Here is a 20,614-nt window from a genome sequence, read left to right on the forward strand (position 1 = left end):
CTCTTATTGTTGTTATCTTTTAAAAAACAAAAAAATGTTGGCAAACTTAGTGAAACTTTAAGTTAATTTCTTTTGGGTTCCCTGGCGGAGCGTTACACAACTACATTATTCTACATTGTTATTTTAAACTTGCACTAGAAATTTGCATCGTTGTTAATGACTTTGAAGCCCTGGATAAAATTCTAGAGGTTTTTAAATAGTTGAAAAGTATTTAAAGAAAGTTTATTTTTTATATCTATAAATAAATTTTACCTAAATGGTTTAGTTTAGGATTTAGTCAATTCCTAAAATCCAAAAATTAGAAATTAATGACTAAACAATAATTTTAAATAAATCATTTTTTTTTAACTTTAGAAATTTAACAATATCAAAAGTAATTGTACTTGGTGAATGAAAAAATTAATTGCATACAAATATACCATGCATAGATTGCATAAAAGAGAGACCAATAAAAAGTGTGTAGCATTTTGGGCGGAGTCTTCAAGATAGAGTTGGAGAGGGTCTTAGGAGGACAAAAACAGTGAGCACGGTCGGTGTGGGGCGTACATGGTCGCTAACCGGACCAGTGGCTAAGTTATAAAATAGCGTTAGGTAGAGTTTCAAGTCCGCATCACAGCAACGACATTGCCAAACATGGGACAGCTGTCTAAGGAAAGCTGTGTGTCAAACCTTTCTCACATCTAACCAGACTTTACAGATCTGCGGAGTGAACGGGAATCGACCCCGCGACATTTGCCTGCCTTTCTCTTAGCTGTTCGGTTCCTCACCTGCTCGAATCCCGCCACGGCCTCGCAAGGAGGGCTTATTTTCTTCTTCCTCTTTCTCTTCCTCACGCAAATGTTGATATCTGCGTCTTTCTTAGTCCATGATAGATGCTCGTGTTTTCCCGAGTAGTAGCTTAAGTGATGGCCACTCTGCTCGTTCCCCACGGTAAGAAATATTTCGTTTTATTTCTGTTTAACAGCTTCGCCATGTTGAAAACACTGCACTATCAAAACCTTTTACTTTCTTGTACGGTCAAAACTAGCGTTTCTTAGTTGAGTTCCAGTATATATAATATGGACAATTATATGATAACTGTTTTGTTATCAATTATTAACATTAAGATTGTGCGTTGAAGAAATGGTATGTGAAAAAGGGTTCGTGATAGTAGCCCGAGACGAGGATTGCAAATTAGGGGCACTTATAAAGATTAACACTTTGAAAGTAACCGAGGTGTTCATTGATTTATTTGTTAAACTGCGCACAATAATGCTCCTTATACTTCATCGGAAGAAGTATCCGCATTGAGTACTGTCATAAAGCACCCAGTCATAGATGGTTCGTGATATTAAAGTCAGACCAATAGTTCTAACCATAAACGAGGACGAACGATTTCCAGCGGAGCAGCTAAAGCTTTTTTTGCAAGAACAAATTCTAAATTTTGAACAACGGAGTTTCATGCCAAGCCTTCAATTAGTGGTTTCATTGAAGAACTCTCGTCTACAAGTAGTTGGTTCTGGGCCATATAAAAGACTTAGATCTCAATTGCAAGCAGGAGGTTCTAGCGTCTAGTCCAAACTTTTGCTTACTAGCTTGTCCTTTGAAAATCAACATGCCCGATCCATCATTAACATGAAGAAGACCTATTATAATTCTGCATTGCAGATCCTTTTATGATTACTTCTCACAAGTGCACGGATGTCTTTGTCTTTTTTAAATTTCCACGTCAAGTGTTGAAGCCATTTTCTTTGTTACTGTTATGTGCCGCAATCAATGTTGGGAGCGACTTGTACAATTTAAAGCTGCGCTGTATGATGTTGTGTAAACATAAAATCAGGCTTTATTTTATTAGTGAATGAATGGTTACAACTTACGGCTATCCACTGGTTAGCAATTTTTCGCAGAGTTGCTTCCTTGTCTCAAACCTATGACCAGCGATGTTTAAGCTATCTTTCAATACCATTGAACCAGAGCTGCCAGGCATGAAATCAAGTTTTATGTTATGGTCCCTATCTCTCACACATATTATAGCCATAGAAAACAGGCAAGGATTTTTAAAATGAACCTTGACAAGCAAAGGTTTTGATGATCCACCTTTTACTGAAGATTAATGAAAAGAAGCTAACAAGGTTTAGCTCCACATACATAACTTTCTGTAAGGAAAAGACAACGTTATTTATTTTAAAGCATTGCATAGATAACCTTTTATAAGGTCAGAATGACCTTATTTATTTCGCAACTTTGCCTGCAATATTTTGCTAATTGTTTTTATAACATCACACAGACAATAAGTTTTACACACAAACCAGTTTAAGTTTTATATGAAAGATAAAATATTCACGGTTTTTCTGTGACATATTTTAGAAAGTATAAGCACGTTTATGTATGCTAAGGACTGCCCAAATCAAGTAGGTACTTGGCCAAGCAAGTGATGATCCAAATGACTGCTAAGCATATTAGACAAATTGAGAACCCATAATTATACTGACATCATAATTTACTATGTGTCACCTATTTGGCTCCGCACACACTTATTTATCTGTGTATCGTCTTCAAGAGAAGACAAAGGGACAAAGAAGGAATGATGAAATGGACAGTTAGACTTCACATACATCTCCCACTTGAAGCTCAATTCATGTTGCGACTTCATATTTGAACAACTTCATGACAAAGCTTGGGATTGCAATAAAGGAGAAATGAAGATATCAAATGTGGATCTGGTGTTTGAGTCTTCAAGGTTGTTGACTATCCTCTTTGACATCTTAGTGTTCCTTTGAGCTTGGAGGATGGATAATTAGGGTATCTTACCAGACTTGTAACATGCTTATCACGATACCATGAATAACTTGGTATCACACTTCAGTGGGAGATTTTGATATGAGAGTTCTTTTCTCATGAAATAGTTATCTATAGTTGGAGATGTTGATTCTTGCTTATAAGATGTTTTTATTTTGTCATGGTGGACTCTTGACTCTAGATTAGTGTGTTGGCACAATACAAATTCTCTTAATAGGCTGTGCTTTTTGGAGCATGCAGTCTTCCTTTGTGGAGATGTTAGATCATGTTGTGTTTGCAAGTCATGCAAACGTGTCGTGGAAGTTTTGGCCATGTTGATTCTCTTGGTATTGAGTACATTTGTCATTTACTTGTTAAGCTCATGATGGTTTAGTGTTGTCTTTTGAAGCTTACCGTAGATCAATCATGGAGGTGCTCATGAATTCTAGAAGACTTGGGTGAAGATGGACTTCTCTTGGAATTAGAAAACAGTTGTTGAGATGGTTCCTTTTTGGAGGTTTCAGCAAGAAGATTGAGTAGCCTACACCTAGTGATGGACACAAGGAGATTGTTTTTAGAGAGAGCCATCGTGACTTGGTGTATCCTACTAGAGCATTCTCACTTCCCACTCTTGGTCTACTTGGCAGATTTATCTTCTAAAAGGAGATGTTGATTGGGTTGGTGCCTAGTTTTGGAATGATTTTGAGTTTGATCTTGCTTGTTTAGAGAGGCTTACATGTATGTTGGTTGGTCATTGTTAATGCCTTCATTTGGAGAGGCAAAGGAGATCATACTTGTCGCAACCAAGTGTGATGGTCTTGCCAAGGACTAGGCCCATAAGCTATCTAATGAAATAACCCCTCTTATTCAACAAAAGAAGCATGGGTAACAACTTATTCAAAGGTGACTATTGAAAGAGTAAATCAATCAACGAAGGATTTAATATGATGAATGGAGGTCAAAAGTCAATAAAACACCATGGAGGGGTTTATTCATTGGTTCTCATACAATAGTCGGTGTGGCCAAATATACACTTGAAAACATAAGACATCCATTCAAGTAGTGATGAATATTCCAACAAAAGGCATATTAAAAATTTATCATTGAGCGACAAGAATAGATTTCCACAATCAGATAAAGTATGAAGATGCACATTCTGGATTCGATTGTGTGCCATTTTTTTTGCATCAACGTTTCGAATCACACTCTGTGATTCATCATCAGGATATGAATAGCTGGAGGAGAAAAAATGAGCGTTCATCTTGGTCATATGCTATTCACAATGAAGAGGAATATCAGTCATGGAAGACTGTAAGTGTTGTAAGTGCTAAGAATGCCAGTCTAGAAGCTAGAAAAAAGTCAGCTGAGATCTAGTTGATTGGTTAGTAGACATTATTAACCATTAACTAATGCTTTTTAGGATTATGTCAATACCAATAAGCATGTTATGAAGTAAAATGACAATCACAATAAAGACCAAGATCATCATTAAACAAACACTGCTATAGTTCTTACTTGATAGTGATTGTTGTCAAGATAGAGATAGCTATTCAATAGTTACAATGTAACCAACAATCTAATTAAAGAAAGTAATTATTGGTATATAAGAGAGGTACGATTTATTTGTTATGAAGAGATATGATTTGGAAAGGATTTGCCCCATCAACCTTAAGGGTTCAATCCCTTTTGGTTTTACAAGATATATAAGGACCAACTTCAAGGAATCGGAAGGCATGATTGATAGAAAGAGAAATAAATATAAAGGAAAGAGGAATGGTTTTTAGACTACCATTATCCTGGTATGCGTACCATTTGGTGCAAATACTTGATATGAAGTGTTTTGATGATTATTATTTGGGCTTTGTATATTAGATCAAAATTATAATGAGTATCTATCTATCTATCTATGTATCTATTTATATATATTTATGAATTTCATAACTTAATGATAAGCATATTATTGGTGTAAAGATGTAATATAAAAAGTATGTATAAAATGTTATTTTCTTGTTGTTGTATACACTATACAGTCATGGTAAGGAAAGTGTGGTAGTCATGATTGGGAGAACGATGATGAGACCACCTTCTAAATATCCCAATGTCTAAGGAGGACAAAGTGGACTTACTTTGGGCTTAGGAAGGATAGATTTTTGGGGCAGTTTATTGTGAACACTCCTTACATTCCCTACCATGGTGAAGGGGTGCTCAATCATTAGATATAAGCTAGGAATGGCAAGATGAAGGAGAACAATGATATGACCCCACATTAGGTAGCCTACCTCATATGCATGGCAAGGGCCACATGAGGCCAAGGGGGAACAATGTATCTGCCCTTGGGTCTAGAATATAGGAGATTTTTGGGGCACCTCATCAAGCCACCCTATTTTGTCAACTATATAGTTGGGTTATCCTCAAGTTAATTCCAACCCCTATTGAATTGATTTACATGTTTGAGTTATCTCATGAAATCTAATTATGATATTTTATGAACCCTATTGTGTTGTATGGGATTGCATATCTAAAAAAACCCTATTTGCTGTAAACCCTAACCCTAATTTTGGTGCAATTGTCATTTTAGAGTAAAATTGTAGGGCAAGGCAGAAAGGGACATTACACTTAGCACTTGGTGGCATAGTTGGAAAACTCGCCAAATGCAAAAACTCGCCAAGCCCCCCAAAAGTTTAATCGGGGAAAACTCGGCGATTTAAAAAAAAAACTTGGGAAAAACTCGGGAACCTAAAAAACCGCTGAAATTTAATTAAAAATACATTTATTTTGCAAAATTTAATGAGAAGATGCATCTAATAAGTTAATTAAAGACAATACAAAAGAAAGAAACAAAGTTTAGATATATATAAATGCATAATGCATACAAAATTGCATTCTCATGCAGAATGCTCATGGTAGGAAGCAAAATAGTAAATTACTAAATAGTTTCAATCTGTCAAACTAGAAGTAAATACTAAAAGTCTAAATACATCAATACAATGTTAATCACATCTTCCTCTTTCCACTTGCACTAGCAAGAAAGCGAGGGGGTCTAGTCCTAGAAGAAGTGCCCCACACTGGGATAGGGCGTGAGCTGTGTGACTGTGAACTCTTTGGCTGTACCCCCTCGCTCGACGTCCCTACTGACTGGCTCGGCGTCCTAGAAGAGGATTCATCTCCTCCTAATGGTAATGCCTGATCCTCGCCTGAATCATCATCATCCTCGTCCTCATCCTCAATGTCATCCATAGTGAACTGAAAATCAGTGTCAGCCTCCCCCTCCATAGCCTGCCTCTCCAAATCAGCGATCTCATCTGGTGTAAACAATGGACTTGGCTCCTGTGCTGTCCAATCAGAATAAGGATCTATCTCATCTAGATCAAGCGGATCAGGTAGTTCTAAGAGCTGTGACTTTTTTATACGCAACTTAAGATTATAGTGCACATAAACAAGGTCATTAAGCCGTTTTTGAGTCATTCTGTTTCTTTTCTTTGTATGGATGGACTCAAATAAGCTCCAATTGCGCTCACAATGGGATGAGCTACAATGTTGGGATAGGACTCTGAGAGCAAATTTCCTTAAATTGGGGGTATTGCCACCCCAACTTGCCCACCAAGCATCTGCAAAACAAAATTAAAAAAGTTATAAAGCAATAAAAAACAAAATCAGAAGCACAACTTATCAATTAGCAAAAGTTTTAAAGTTTGATGCTTTACCTGGTGCTTGAATAGATCTTGCTCTCTTTGCTAGCATAGAAGAGAACAAAGGACCCCTTGATTCCACATAGATTTGTTGTTCGGTCACAATAAGGTCTCTCTCCTCTTCACTTGATATCATTCTCTCAATGCATTTAGAGAGACCTTCTATGACCTCTCCATTAGGATCTGAGTAGGAATCATCAGCCCTAAAACAAATAGAAAATGATATCAAGTCTTACTACACAACCTTAAAAAGTAAAGTAAAATAAAGACTTATTAAAATCCCAACTTCAAGGACAATCAATTATCATAGTACCTGAATTTGGGATTGAGGAAGTAGCCTGCTGCATGAATAGGTTGGTGGAGCATATTGTTCCACCTCCTATCAATTATTTCCCAAATGGGGTCAAATTTGAGACTGTCCCCGTGATAGTAACTTCTAACAGCCTCTTTCGCCCTATCCATGGCCTCATAAAGACCTCCCATTGGAGATTGCTGCCCATCACATGTGCGCAATACTAGAACCAGGGGCAGAGACATCTACATTTGAAATTTGAAAAATACAAATTAGTTAATAACCTAGTAAGTTATGAATTGATAATGAAACTTGAATAAACTAAAAATATAATGAAGTTACCTCCACAATCTCCTTAGCCTTTGCAAAAAAGCTATCATCAAAGACTATTCGTGCCACAGCTTCTCCTTCAGGCTTCTTTGAGTAAGGTGAAGCAACCCAATCAACACACACAAACATTTGCTTCAAAGCCAATATGTGGTCAAGAATACTTTGCAACGTCAAGTAGACCGTTGCAAACCTTGTCATAGCAGGTCTCATCAAATCTTTGCCTTTAGTGGCTTTTCTCATCAAACTGAGAACCCATGGGTGATTATAGATATATTTCGTGACTCGCCTAGCATCTTCCACAACTGGACTCACCCAATCAAGTTTTCCTATGTCCTCCAAAAGAAGGTCAAGGACATGTGCTGCACAAGGTGATCAAAAAAGTGTGGGATGCCTCTCTTGGAGGATTCTACCTAAAAGATTAGCAAAAAATCAATAATCAGTAACAAACTTTCCATATTTAGTATTTACAAATTACATCAAATCTAAATTGAATAATACCATAGCATTACATTCATGATTCATATTGATTCAAATATAAAAAATTAAATCTACCTGCTGCCACATATGCTGCTGCATTATTTGTGATTATTTGCACCACATTCTCTATTCCCACCTCCATGACAACATTCTCCAACATTAAAGCCAATGTGGCTGCATTTTTCATTTTGTTGGAGGCATCGACAGATTTCCAAAACACCACATCATCTTTGCAAGCAATCAAGAAGTTAATAATGGTTCTACTTCTTCCATCTGTCCACCCATCAGATAAAATGGTGCAGCCATACTTCTTCCACTCTTTCTTTTGGTCTTCTATCAACAATCTTGCCCTACCAACCGCTTTGTCAAGCAACCTACAAAATTTAAGTGTAATATTAAATAAAGTGTAAGTGTTAGTAAAAAATTAGGAAATAAGTTATAACAATTAAGATTTAAAATATAACAATGAACTAAAGTGAATCTCAATTATTTACAATTACTAAATAGTAAAATACTAACCTTCCACTTATATCCTTGCGATTAGGCGGCTTGTACCCTTTGCCTGATATTGTCATTGCATTCACCATATTGACCCAATAGGGACTATCAGCGGCATTCATTGAGATATTGTTGAAAAACCAAAAATCAGCTGCTGCAATATTAGTTTGCTCATGCACCTCCTTAAACCATGCAGTGCCCTCTAATGATGGCTGTGCTTCAGGTGTGTTCCTGGGCACAAAATAACCACCTATCCCTGATGGGGATCTGGATGGTGATGATGAAGAAGTAGGAGATGTAGAAGAAGTGGAACCGGTAAAAGAGAAATTTTGTTTGTGGATCCGTGGGCCACGAAGAGATCCTGGTATGTTCTCAAGTGCTTCTTCTTCCTCTTGCATATCAAAAGGAGCTCCTTCAGATTCAGCTATGGCTGCCCTCATAGCTATTTTTGCCCTCTCCCTATTCAATTTTTTCTCTTCAGCAGCTGCAAGTAGGGCATGGATGAATCTTTTTTCTTCATCAGTTACCTTGAGACAAGGATTTGAGTCATGTTTCTTTATGCCTGCAAGGTGGTATTTGAGGCAGTTTATGCCTCCAGAAATAATTCTCTCACAGGGAATGCATATCACCTTCCCAATATCATTTGGACTTGGAGCTTCATAGGCATACCGCCATGCCTTATCTCTTGCATTTTTAGGCCGAGTGCCTATATATCCAGATGGGCATGGTGTTTGTGGCCACTCTTCTTGTGGGTTTGTCATTTTTTAAATGGTTGACCGCTGCCCTACACATAAATATATAGAGAAATGAATAAACAAAGTTAGAACTTAGAAGCTAGGGTTTCAAATGATTCAAACTTCAAACTTGAACCATATCCTTAGCAAACAACAAACTTCAACCATATCCTTAGAAGCTAGGGTTTCAAATGATTCAAAATGATTTTAAATGATTTGAAAACATTTACAAAAAACAACAAAAAAAAAAGAACATTTGTTATAAAACTATAAAAAGTTTTCAAACTATGATAAGATGAACATACCTGGAAAGAAATTTGTCTTCTAAAATCGGTTAGAATCCTCTACAATTCACTCAAATCCGCCTTGAATCACTTGCAATCAGCCAAGAATGCCTCCAAACCTTCTTCTCTTCACTCCTCAAGGTTCTAAACAATGCAAATACAAGAAAGAATGAGAAAAAACACACTCACTGCCGCTTAAATCCGTCACAGGCGTTCACCAGTAAATCGCGAGTTTTTTTACCAGATTGCCGAGTTTTTAAATCGGCGAGTTAACTGGTTAAAAACTCGCCGAGCTAGGAAACTCGGCGAGTTTTCCATCTATGCTTGGTGGTGTTGGTAGAAGGATGAGATATGGTTTGCATCTTCTCTTTGGCATTATGTTTCTTGCCACAGTCGCTTATTCCCTAGTTTGTGGTCATCAATTGTTGGTGTACTTAGTTGTTTTTTAACAGAAAATATGTGATTTTCTATTGAGGACTTGAAAAAGTGAGATTGAAGGCAAGAGAATTGAACAACAAATTTGTATAAATAAGCTCTTTTTGCAGCAGGTCGGTTGCATTTTGCAGATCATTGTGATTTTTATGTAAGTTTCGATTGATAAATTTGAGTTGTTTTTGGTTGACTTTTATTATTATTGGAAAATAGCTTAATTTGTTTATAATAAAATATGTTCTATGTTAAGTATCACAGTCTGAAATTTCAAAACTGCCATAAAAAAAGAATGTCTCCAATTCCCCAAAACCAAATTTCACTTATGGCTACCCACATGATTTTTACATTTGGCTATCAACAACCATATATCTTCAAAAAGACTAAAATTTTGACTCAGTCCCAATAACAAAATTGGGATCCACCATACAAATTTTCTGTACTATTTAAAAAAAGGAACAATGGACCAAAGTGGACTACACAGTAGGGTTGGAAGGACCTGGGTCAGTCAGTACCGCCCTCCTTTCCTGGTTCATTCCTTCGTTTTGCTTTGTGCTCGCCGCCTTGACCTAGTCGGCCTATGTTCTGTTGCAATCCTCCATTTTGCCCACCTTAATCACTACCTCACCATGCAGTTCGCCCTCGTCCCCTTTGGCCCCTTATTGGTCCAACCCTTCTCCTTTAATGCACCACTCCATGTTCAGCTTGTGGAGCCCTCCAATAGTCTGCAACCTTGTGTGTGAGGGTAGCTCTGTCAAAGTGTTCCTTGTCCAAACCAGAGGCAATCGCCCGCTCCCAATCCTCCGTATACTGGACATACTACTCTCCACATGTCCCTGGCTTCAGTTTTTCTTGCAACCTTGTTTTAACTTTTGAGCTGTGTGGTAGATAAAAAATGGATGGAGATGAATGGGGCACCCTTACATGGATCCAAATTCCTCTCTGGGTATGAAATCCAATCCTTGGTTCAGCAACACAGAGGAATGTTTAAATATTTTGTGCCCACTCTTCGTGTACACACCTTGTCAACAGTCAGCAACGATCGCAATGTTGTTGAATTTAAGTTGCCATGTGCAAAACAGAGAGGACATGTTGGTATTGATCTTCCATTTGTCTTTGCTTGCTGCAAGTTGATGCCAAACGTGCCTTGTAACATCAGGAGGAAGAAAGGTTCATCTGTTGTTAAGACATTTTTGAGCCTCTCCTCCGTTACCACCCCCTCCCACTCCCACCAAAAAGAAAGTCATCTGCTGTTTGGCAGCACCGAGATTGAAGTTGGCCTCCATTCTCTTCTTGTTCTGTGAATTCCTCCCAACCCCAATGCCAAAATAATCTGTTTGAGGCTTTTTGAAGGAACAAATACTCGTATGGTGTGTGCATTTACTCAATGTCCTTTCCAATTTCTCGAGAGTCCACCACCTTTCAAAAATTTATTTGGGTACTGTACACACAAGCCACATCTTCAATCCATGTACCTTTCAAAAATTTATTTGGGTACTGTACACACAAGCCACATCTTCAATCCAGGTGATTGAATTCAATACCTGGAATCATAACATTTTAGTCGAGTCACATCCATGGGTAACCAAACCATGTCATCATCCACCAAGGTGTTGGGGTGGCACTTGTGTTGCCAACTTGGAAAGTGCATCAACAACTGCATTTCCTTTGTGATATATATAGGAGATTTTGAAGTGGGCAAATTCAGTCCGTTTCCTTTGCATTATAGTAATTATCTTGTCTAATTTCCAAACATGGGATTGACCTGTGGAAATTGCATTTACAATAATCTGTGAGTCACCTTCCAAGTGAATTAGTTCCACCTTCAATTGCTTGGTCAAGTCAACCACTAGTAGTGCAGCTTTGGCCTCTGCTTCACTATTAGGTCCATCCTCCAATTATTTGGATTCAGTTGCAAGTATGTGCCCTGCACTGTCTCTTGCAACACAACCAGCACCAGAAGGGCCCGAATTTCCCTTTGATGCACCATCGAAATTCACTTTCACCCATCCATCCAGGGTTGGAACCTAAGCAACATCATCCCTTTTTTGTCGGCTCAAATAAACCCAAGATAGCCCATTAAAGGGCCTGTTTTTCTTTGGCATTGTTCATGTGACATGTATATGGTTTTTGAATGGATTACACTACGAGGGTCTTCAGATGTTCTGCACATCAATGTTTTTTTGGTGTGTTGTTTCTGCAGGATATTGGATTGTATACTGATAATTGATAAAGGGTGTTGTATGGGTGGATGTGTTGGCATGGATTAATTGATTTTGTATGCTTAGTTGGATGTGAATAGCAACTAGCTGTCATTGCAATTTCAACTATGCTGATTTATGGTGATTTATTCTTGGCCTGTCATTGGATTTGGTGTTTGTGTTTGACATAAAGGCCATGGAAAGCAGGTTTTAAATGCTGCAGTTTTACATTTGAACAACCTTTCACTTGGTCTGTTTCCATGGCTTTTATCTCAAACACAATCACCAAAGTCCATGGTAATAAATAGGCCAAGAATCATCACGATAGTTGGAAAATTAGCTGCAACTAGTTCCTAATCCCTCCCAACCAACCATACAACATTAGTAAATTCATTTCAACATATCTAGCCCATACACCAACTCTTAAAATTGTACAATCCACTGTCCTACCATAATGTCCCCTCCCGAGACCTAACTTAGTCTGCCCTAAAATTCCTGTTTTAGGGTTTGAATAATGCTTAGGAATGGCGATTGTCACATCACTATCTTGGTATAGGTCCTACAACTAGGTTAGTATCACAAGATAAATAATCGTATAAGCCAACATTATGCAGATAGAACTCCAATTCACTACTGTTATTCAACTTATGGGATTTCCTTGATGTTCTATCTATCCAGCTTGTTGTCATGACTCATTATGGAGCACTAGTTTGGAGACCATACAAGGTGCCTTGAGTTGTTCCACCCAGCCCAAAAGCATGGAATGACAACCTTCATCCAGCCACCCAGCCTCACTCAGGGTGTCTCTATCGTCGTGGCTTCTCTAGCTACTTGCAATCCTTTGTATGCACCATGTGTCCACTCTAAAATGAGATAGCCCAATGGATAAGAATCATTAAGGGAATCGTCCTATGTGTCACATTATATACAGGGAGATATAAAGCAAGTTAGAAACATATAATGTGTATATCAACAGTAAGGTGTAACATTCTACATCAGATGCAAGACCAATAGGTATTATGCAATTCTCTATAATATGCACCATAACACCTGATGGAGCCTAAATATTTTGCAAAACTTATAGTCTCCATTTAAGGAAAAAATGTTAGAGATTCATGATGGAAATAATAGATACATACACAGTAAACAACCCAAACAGCAGGGGCATTGAAATCCCTCTAAAATGAGATAGCCCAATGGATAAGAATCATTAAGGGAATTGTCATATGTGTCACTTTATATACAGGGAGATATAAAGCAAGTTAGAAACATATAATGTGTATATCAACAGTAAGGTGTAATATTCTACATCAGATGCAAGACCAATAGGTGTTATTCAATTCTCTATAATATGCACCATACCACCTGATGGAGCCTAAATATTTTGCAAAACTTATAGTCTCCATTTAAGAAAAAATGTTAGAGATTCATGATGGAAATAATAAATACGTACACAGTAAACAATGCAAACAGCAGGGGCACTGAAATCCCTCTCTTTTTATGTTTGCTCAAGTGAGCATATACCTTTTAGCTTAGTTACCGATTCGGGATACGAATCCGATTTGGGCACGTGAATCGGATCCGTGGATTCGTGATTTTTTTTTTTTTTCCCGATTAGGATTCGTGGAGGATTCGTGAATATATATATATATATTACTGATCTTGCCCAAGCCCCAACTAGTAACAGATATATATATTTATTTATTTGTTTCTCTCATTTATTAGTATATATAATGCATAAAAAGGTCATTTTAGCACTAGAAAGCAAAAATATATATTTAAAAAAGTCATATTAAATAACTTAGACTCACTTAAACCTGTCGATCCTTGAGGATTCATGCTGGATCCTTGAGGATTCGTGCAGATCCGGGCAGGATCCTTGTTTTACACAGTGGATTCGTCAGGATTCGTGGCCCACGAATCCTGACGAATCCACTGTGTAAAACAAGGATCCTGCCCGGATCTGCACGAATCCAGGCACGAATCTGGATCCGGATCGGACCCGAATCCGGATCCGGCCTCTAGGGCACGAATCCGGTAACTAAGCCTTTTAGCATTAACGTGGTACCATAGGAGCAGAATAAACAAACAAACCAGATAACAATATTGTACTCATATAGATCAAAGGCAGCTTTTAAACAGTGATAGTCACATCTACAAGCAATCAAATTCAAAACCAAATCAGCAGCTTGATCATTATATATATACACCGGCAATATAGTCAATCCTTTGGCTCTTGCATAATACCAGTTGCATAACTTCGGGCTGAGGCTGTAACAAGTGTTTACAAAAGACATGGAAGAGCATGGGTTGCCGACACATGAAAATGTAACAAAAAAATTATTTTGTAAAGTCAATATCATTCAGATTCAGTCAGGATCTCCACGGTGATAAAAGAGTATATGGTTCGATTGCAAATAAAGGCTTCAAGTTCAAAACGAACATATATGAAGAAGTAAGAAGTATTATCCATCTGCATGTGATAGCAAGAACAATGGAAATTGGTGAGCACTTAGACATTCCCCTGAATGAGACCCTTGCAGTGATAAGTCATGTCAAGTATAAGAAGCGCAGCTTTATGAGAAGCATAGAATATGAGAGGATCCTGGTTGCATAATGATATCAAACTTGGCATTAGAACAGTGAGATAGATCTATACAGCCCGTGGAAATATGTTTTATCAGACCGCCATGAATTCTTGTCGGATGGGGCAAAGCCTAAGAAAATATTAAATTGCCGGAAGTTTGCTATTTGAGATGGTTTGAAGTGATGGCTTTCATAATTCTGCAGCAATGATAATGTTCAAGCCTGGTAGCAATGAAGATTTATATATACACTAAGATGAATAGACCCGTCACAAGAACATATGGAGCAATAAAAGGATGCAATAATGAAGGTAATATTTCTGGAAGTCTTCATGGGTAAAGACGGCATATGGAAGTTGCAATATATGCAATCCTTTGAATTGAATTTGCTCCTCTCAGCGTCAACGACGTCCACAGGATCTTTTGGGTAAGTATTTCCCATAATTTTTTTATCTATATACTTATAGCGTTTTGTATATGTTTTGGCAAGTGTACATTTAGATGTGGGAGCTATCATGTGCAGGAGAATCCGGAGAAGAAAATGCAGAAGTCGTGGGATGTTTGACACCTGAAAGATGGAGGAAACGTCAGAAATGGGAAGAACAACACACACCTGGGCAGATAAATGACAGGCAATGAGAAATCGATGTTTATTAAGCAAATCATAGTCGTGTGTTGTTTCAAGGAGCTCATATGAGTCCATCATATATTAATTTAAACCGTTGGTCATAGAATGCCAAAATTATATTAACACCTTATGTAAAAGATGAACGATTATGAGTTAGGAAGAGGTGCAATGTTTGGAGATGTAACTGATGCCTCTTATTACATGATAAATATAAGATGTAATATCAAACAAAGAGATTCATATTATAAAATTTATACATATCTTATGCACTTATGATATATTATATTTTTCATTTGCAAAGAAATGATTTTTTGGACGAAGCCTGTGGATGGTGGATTATCGAATGAATTCTTGTGCAATTCTAGAGTCAAACTGTATTGGATGGATCATCTGTAAGAAGTGTCTCCAGTACAATTTTATTTCCGGATCAATAAGAAATATCTATCTAATTTATTTGCCTTAGAGTTCTAAATTATTATTAAGTCGTCTCCTTTATAAATGTTTTTTATTTATTTTCTATGAACATTTTAAAATTCGGATAAGTGGATTGGGTCATTATTGCATTTTAAATTTGATAAACATAGATATTGTGAAATATTTAATTGTTTCCTATTTATGTCTAGTTTGTCTCCGTAGGAGTTAGAGTGCATCCTAGACTAGTTTAAAATTGCATTTATATAAATCATCCGTCATGTCTGAATTGTTAAAATTGTTTATAGTTTAAATATATTGAACTTTATAAAGTTGTACGTTTCAACTAATAATATTGACTTTGATTGTCCATTTAATTAAGCACTGGTCTTTTACTCTTGATTCATAATCCATATGCTGGCAATTGTTTCATTTCTTTCTATTGAGAAAATAATATATTCATTTGTTGCAATCATCTATAATAATCACTTTTTGTAAAAAAAATCTCATATATTCTGTTATTATTCTTAATTCGTAATTCACAAATTTGAAATTTTCTATATTTCTTGCCATTAGGAAAATTTTTATTATATTCGTGTTTTAACCGATTTGCTTTAAGCATCTTGGATATAAGGTTGTTGTCCAGGATCAGGTACACCAGCCTTGGTTTTGCAAAGCCGAAAGCTTAGAGGATTTGGATTGCATCAATCAATGCCGTCAAGTTGGCCTTAATCGGTTGGGTATCTCAACATCGAGCAGGCAAGACTCGTAGGATTCTAATCTACGGTTTTGGGAACCAACAGATTGGCGACTCTGCTGGGGAAAGTTGCAAAACAAACCCTAAGAGTTTTTGATTTCAGGATCGATAAGAGTTAGGTTCTATTGAAACATTTTGATTTATTTAAAATTCTAAATTGATAAGTTTTTAACGGTTCATTACAAACTCTCGTAATTGTTTTATAAATCTTAAAGTGCTTTATGAAGATTTGATCTTGTAGAAGCATTGTATGTTTTTCTTTAAGCTTTTTTTGCAGATTCGATCATTGGTGAGGTATACTCTGCTGGAAGGAAGAACTCGGACTCTTGAAGATTATTCATTTCCTCCATTTGGAGCTGGCGACTCTATTGTATTTTGATTGGTACTTTAACAAAAGGAGTGCTTGGATCATCAGTGACTCTACTGAGGGAGAGGACTTAGAAGGAAATGGTAGATGGTCTTTCAAATGTACCGATCATTTGAAAGAAAGCCTTTTATTCTAGATTGCACCAAGCCATCGGATTTCAACAATTTTGATTATGAACCTAGCAAGTTATCTCCAAAGCTTTCACCACGGGTACCAAAGTTCCATGGAAAATGGGATGAATCGGCGATTCAACATTTGGATGCATTTTACATATTTTTAGAAGATTATGAGATTTGTATAGAAGATCAAGTGATGAAGTTGTTTGCGAGAACATTGAAAGACAATGCAAGACAAGCATATGAATCATTACCGACACAATGCATCTCATCTTGGAAATAATTCGAACAATGGTTTCTTGCTATATTTCATGATGTGGACCAAGAAGAAGAGATTTGTTATGAACAATATGAAGATCAGAATTGCAATATGGAAGAGGATCCTGATATATCTCCACTTGATGCCTTTTTCAATATAGAAAGATATGAAGGCGAGACTTGAGCACATTTGTTTTTGAGGATGCTAAACGCATACCATGAGATTTCATCAAACCTCAAGCCTCATTACAAGGAATTTCTGAACAGAATTGTCAAGTTGAAAATCTCGCCAAAGGACCCTGATGTAAAGCTACTTCTTCAGATATGGGATGAAGCTATTAAAGATGAAGAAAAGGATGGCAAAGTAAAACAAGAAGATAATGATGTTTTAGATTCAAGTGTAGAAGAAATTGAAGAAGAATCCGGTCATGGTGAGACCGGTAAGGAATTAGATTGTGAAGAAAATGGAAATGATGAGGAGGATTCTCTTAGTGTGGATGAGATTTCGACCTTGTTGGACATAGAATATCAAAATTATGTCGAAAAGGGTGGTCAAGTTTTTCTTCCCATATACAAGGAGAAACAAATTGATGTGTCCTATGAAACATTTAATGAACAAGAAAATCTGTTCATTTCTACAAATGCATATCACTTTCATGAGGAGGAAAATAACGAACTAGAAGAAGCATATAGTTCTCATGATGATATATTTGTTGAAGATGTGCATTATGGTTCAAGTATAGAAAGAGATCAATTTGGATACATTTTCAAAGAATTTTCAGATCCCATATATGATGAATTAACACAAGGGAATGAAGAATATAATTCTTATATATTTCTAGATTTCAAAGACAATGTGAACATTTGTGAAGAGGAAGAAAGTGCATCCAAAATAACATATGAACATGAAGAAATTTCAGATGAAGGTTCTCATGAAGATATTCCCGAGGTTGCTTTCTTGAGTCCATTGTTTGAAGAAGAGTTTTTTCAAATATATCAGCACTATGATAACATGCCTAAGGATGATTTTGAAAATAATGAAAATCATAGCATAAGTGGAGAAATATATTCAGAGGAAGAGCCATTTTCCAATCCATTTTATGATCAATCTTTGCATTTAAAATGTGAAGATGAGATGGAATCAAATGTATATAATGAGGAGGATGTGTTGGAAGTTAGTCCTGAAAATTTTCCAAATATCTCAATTGATCAGATTTCTGATAAAAGAGAAGTAATAGAAGACAGACCTGAATTCTGTATATTCTCAAATCCATTGTTTGAGGAGGATTTTCTTTGCGATCAAGTCCATCAGCATCATGATGAAGGTAGCAGGTCTGATTTTGAAGTTGATGAAACTCATGATATGCATATAGAAGATGAGATACCTTTCAGCTCATCCCATCAGCAGGAAATACATCAGATGTGAAGGTGATATATATATATATATATATATATATATATATATATATATATATATATATATATATATATATATATATATATATATATATATATATATATATATATATATATATATATAAAGAAAGAAAAGAATGTGTTGAAAAACAGTGCTGAGAGTTTTCCAAATGTACTATCTGATCAGATCCTTGATGAAAGTGAGGTAGCATTTCATAAAGTTAAGCTTTTTTGTGAGGAGACAATTTCTTGAGCATGGTGATGGGGCAGTTTGTGTGGAGAAGGATGTCCAAGAAGATGTTTGTACAACTGCTCAAAGGTGTTACTCAAAGGAGCTTCTATTCAGCAAAGACCACGTTGATGAAACAAAGACAACACGTATTGTCGATAAAGATGATTCACCTAATGCATATTTGAAAGATGGACAGCAAACCAAGGCAATGAAAGAAAGGTATATGTCACATGATGATTGTTTTCCAACATTTGCTAATGGATCAGATTTTACTAAGGAATAGTATGATTTCATGATCAGCAGGTCCAAAGTGTTACATAATCAGAACTATGTGTTTGATAGAGGAAAAGAATCAATGTTCATTTTTGGGGGGCCTGGGGTCACCCAAATTTCACTTTGCACCATGTTAAGCATGGATGCTCGGTTTGCTCCTCCAGAGATAGATGGAATCTCATTATGCCCACAAGGAGCATATGTCCCCAATCAGAGCCACTGATGGAGCCTAAATATTTTGCAAAACTTATAGTCTCCATTTAAGAAAAATGTTGAGAGATTCATGATGGAAATAATAAATACGTACACAGTAAACAACCCAAACAGCAGGGGCATTGAAAACCCGCTCTTTTTATGTTTGCTCAAGTGAGTATATACCTTTTGGCATTACCTGTGGTACCATAAGAGCAGAATAAACAAACAAATCAGATAACAACATTGTACTCATATAGATCAAAGGCAGCTTTTAAACAGTGATAGTCACATCTACAAGCACTCAAATTCAAAACCAAAACAGTAGCTTGATCATTATATCTATACACTGGCAATATAGTCAATCCTTTGGCTCTTGCATAATACCAGTTGCATAACTTCGGGCTGAGGCTATAACAATATAGTCAATCCTTTGTCTCTTGCATGATACCAGTTGCATAACTCAGGTTGAGGCTGTAACAAGTGTTTACAAAAGACGTGGAAGAGCATGGGTTGCTGACACATGAAAATGTAACAAAAGAATTATTTTGTAAAGTCAGTATCACTCAGATTCAGTCAGGATCACCACGGTGATAAAAGAGTATACGGTTCAATTGCAAATGAAAGCTTCAAGTTCAAAATGAACATATATGAAGAAGTAAGAAATATTATCCATCTGCATGTGATAGCAAGGACAATGGAAATTGGTGAGCACTTAGACATTCCTGTGAATGAGACCCTTGCAGTGAATTACCATGTCAAGTATAAGAAGCTTAGCCTTATGAGAAGCATAGAATATGAGAGTATCCTGTTTGCATAATGATATCAAACTTGGCATTAGAACAATGAGATAGATCTATATAGCCCATGGAAATATGTTTTATCAGATCGCCATGAATTCTTGTCGGATGGGCCAAAGCATAAGAAAATATTACATTGCCGGAAGTTTTCTATTTGAGATGGTTTGAAGTGATGGCTTTCATATTGCAGCAATGGTAATGTTCAAGCCTGGTAGCAATGAAGATTTATATATACACTAAGATGAATAGACCCGTCACAAGAACATATGTAGCGATAAAAGGATGCAATAACGAAGGTAATATTTCCAGAAGTCTTCATGGGTAAAGACGGCATATGGAAGTCACAATATATGCAATCCTTTGAATCGAATTTGCTCCTCTCAGCGTGAACGACATCCACAGGATCTTTTGAGTAAGTATTTCCCATAATTTTTTTATCTATATACTTATAGCGTTTTGTATATGTTTTGGCAGGTGTACGTTCAAATGCAAGAGCCATCATGCACAGGAGAATCTAGAGAAGAAAATGCAGAAGTCGTGGGATGTTTGCACCCGAAAGATGGAGGAATTGTCATAAATGGGAAGAACAACACACACTTGGGTGGATAAATTACAGGCAATGAGAAATTGATGATTATTAAGCAAATCATAATCGTGTGTTGTTTCAAGGAGCTCATATGAGTCTGCATTATTTTGTTTGATTATTATATATTAATTTAAACCGTTGGTCATAGAATACCAAAATTATATTAACACCTTATGTAAAAGATGAACGGTATGAGTTAGGAAGAGGTGCAATGTTTGGAGATGTAACCAATGCCTCCTATTACTTTATAAATACAAGATGTAATATCAAACAAAGAGATTCATATTATAAAATTTATACAT

General features: G+C 36.5%; 2 protein-coding genes across 6 annotated transcripts in view; one reads left to right on the forward strand and one right to left on the reverse strand.

The window, feature by feature from the left end:
* The first annotated feature begins 578 nt into the window (after nucleotides 1–578).
* The window catches only part of LOC149542885 (GPI-anchored protein), a 44,348-nt gene continuing 24,312 nt past the window's right edge, over nucleotides 579–20,614 (forward strand). For 2 of the 4 annotated variants that reach the window (XM_089797799.1, XM_089797802.1), the window contains exon 1: nucleotides 580–930. In XM_089797799.1, coding sequence (XP_089653925.1) covers nucleotides 906–930 — 25 coding nt within the window. In that variant the 5' untranslated portion in view covers nucleotides 580–905. Of the gene's footprint in view, nucleotides 931–20,614 lie in introns of all 4 variants that reach the window. The other 2 variants (XM_089797800.1, XM_089797801.1) reach the window with 2 other exon arrangements.
* LOC149542886 (uncharacterized) lies at nucleotides 5,593–9,788 on the reverse strand. 2 transcript variants are annotated; one of them, XM_089797803.1, is made up of 2 exons: nucleotides 6,760–9,788; nucleotides 5,593–6,649 (listed from the first exon to the last, which is right to left on the reverse strand). In XM_089797803.1, the coding sequence occupies exon 2, from the start codon at nucleotides 6,220–6,222 to the stop codon at nucleotides 5,752–5,754; it is 471 nt and encodes a 156-aa protein (XP_089653929.1). In that variant the 5' UTR covers nucleotides 6,223–6,649; nucleotides 6,760–9,788; the 3' UTR covers nucleotides 5,593–5,751. Both variants share the same exon structure in this region; 1 of them encodes a protein (XP_089653929.1).

This window comes from Cupressus sempervirens, chromosome 8, assembly GCF_028749045.1.
Source record: "Cupressus sempervirens isolate cs-2001-9-10 chromosome 8, ASM2874904v1, whole genome shotgun sequence".
Classification (NCBI taxonomy): Eukaryota; Viridiplantae; Streptophyta; class Pinopsida; order Cupressales; family Cupressaceae; genus Cupressus; species Cupressus sempervirens.

Excerpts from the sequence above, each read along its gene's own strand:
- LOC149542886 (XM_089797803.1), bottom strand. The coding sequence starts at position 6,222 with ATGACTCAAAAACGGCTTAATGACCTTGTTTATGTGCACTATAATCTT.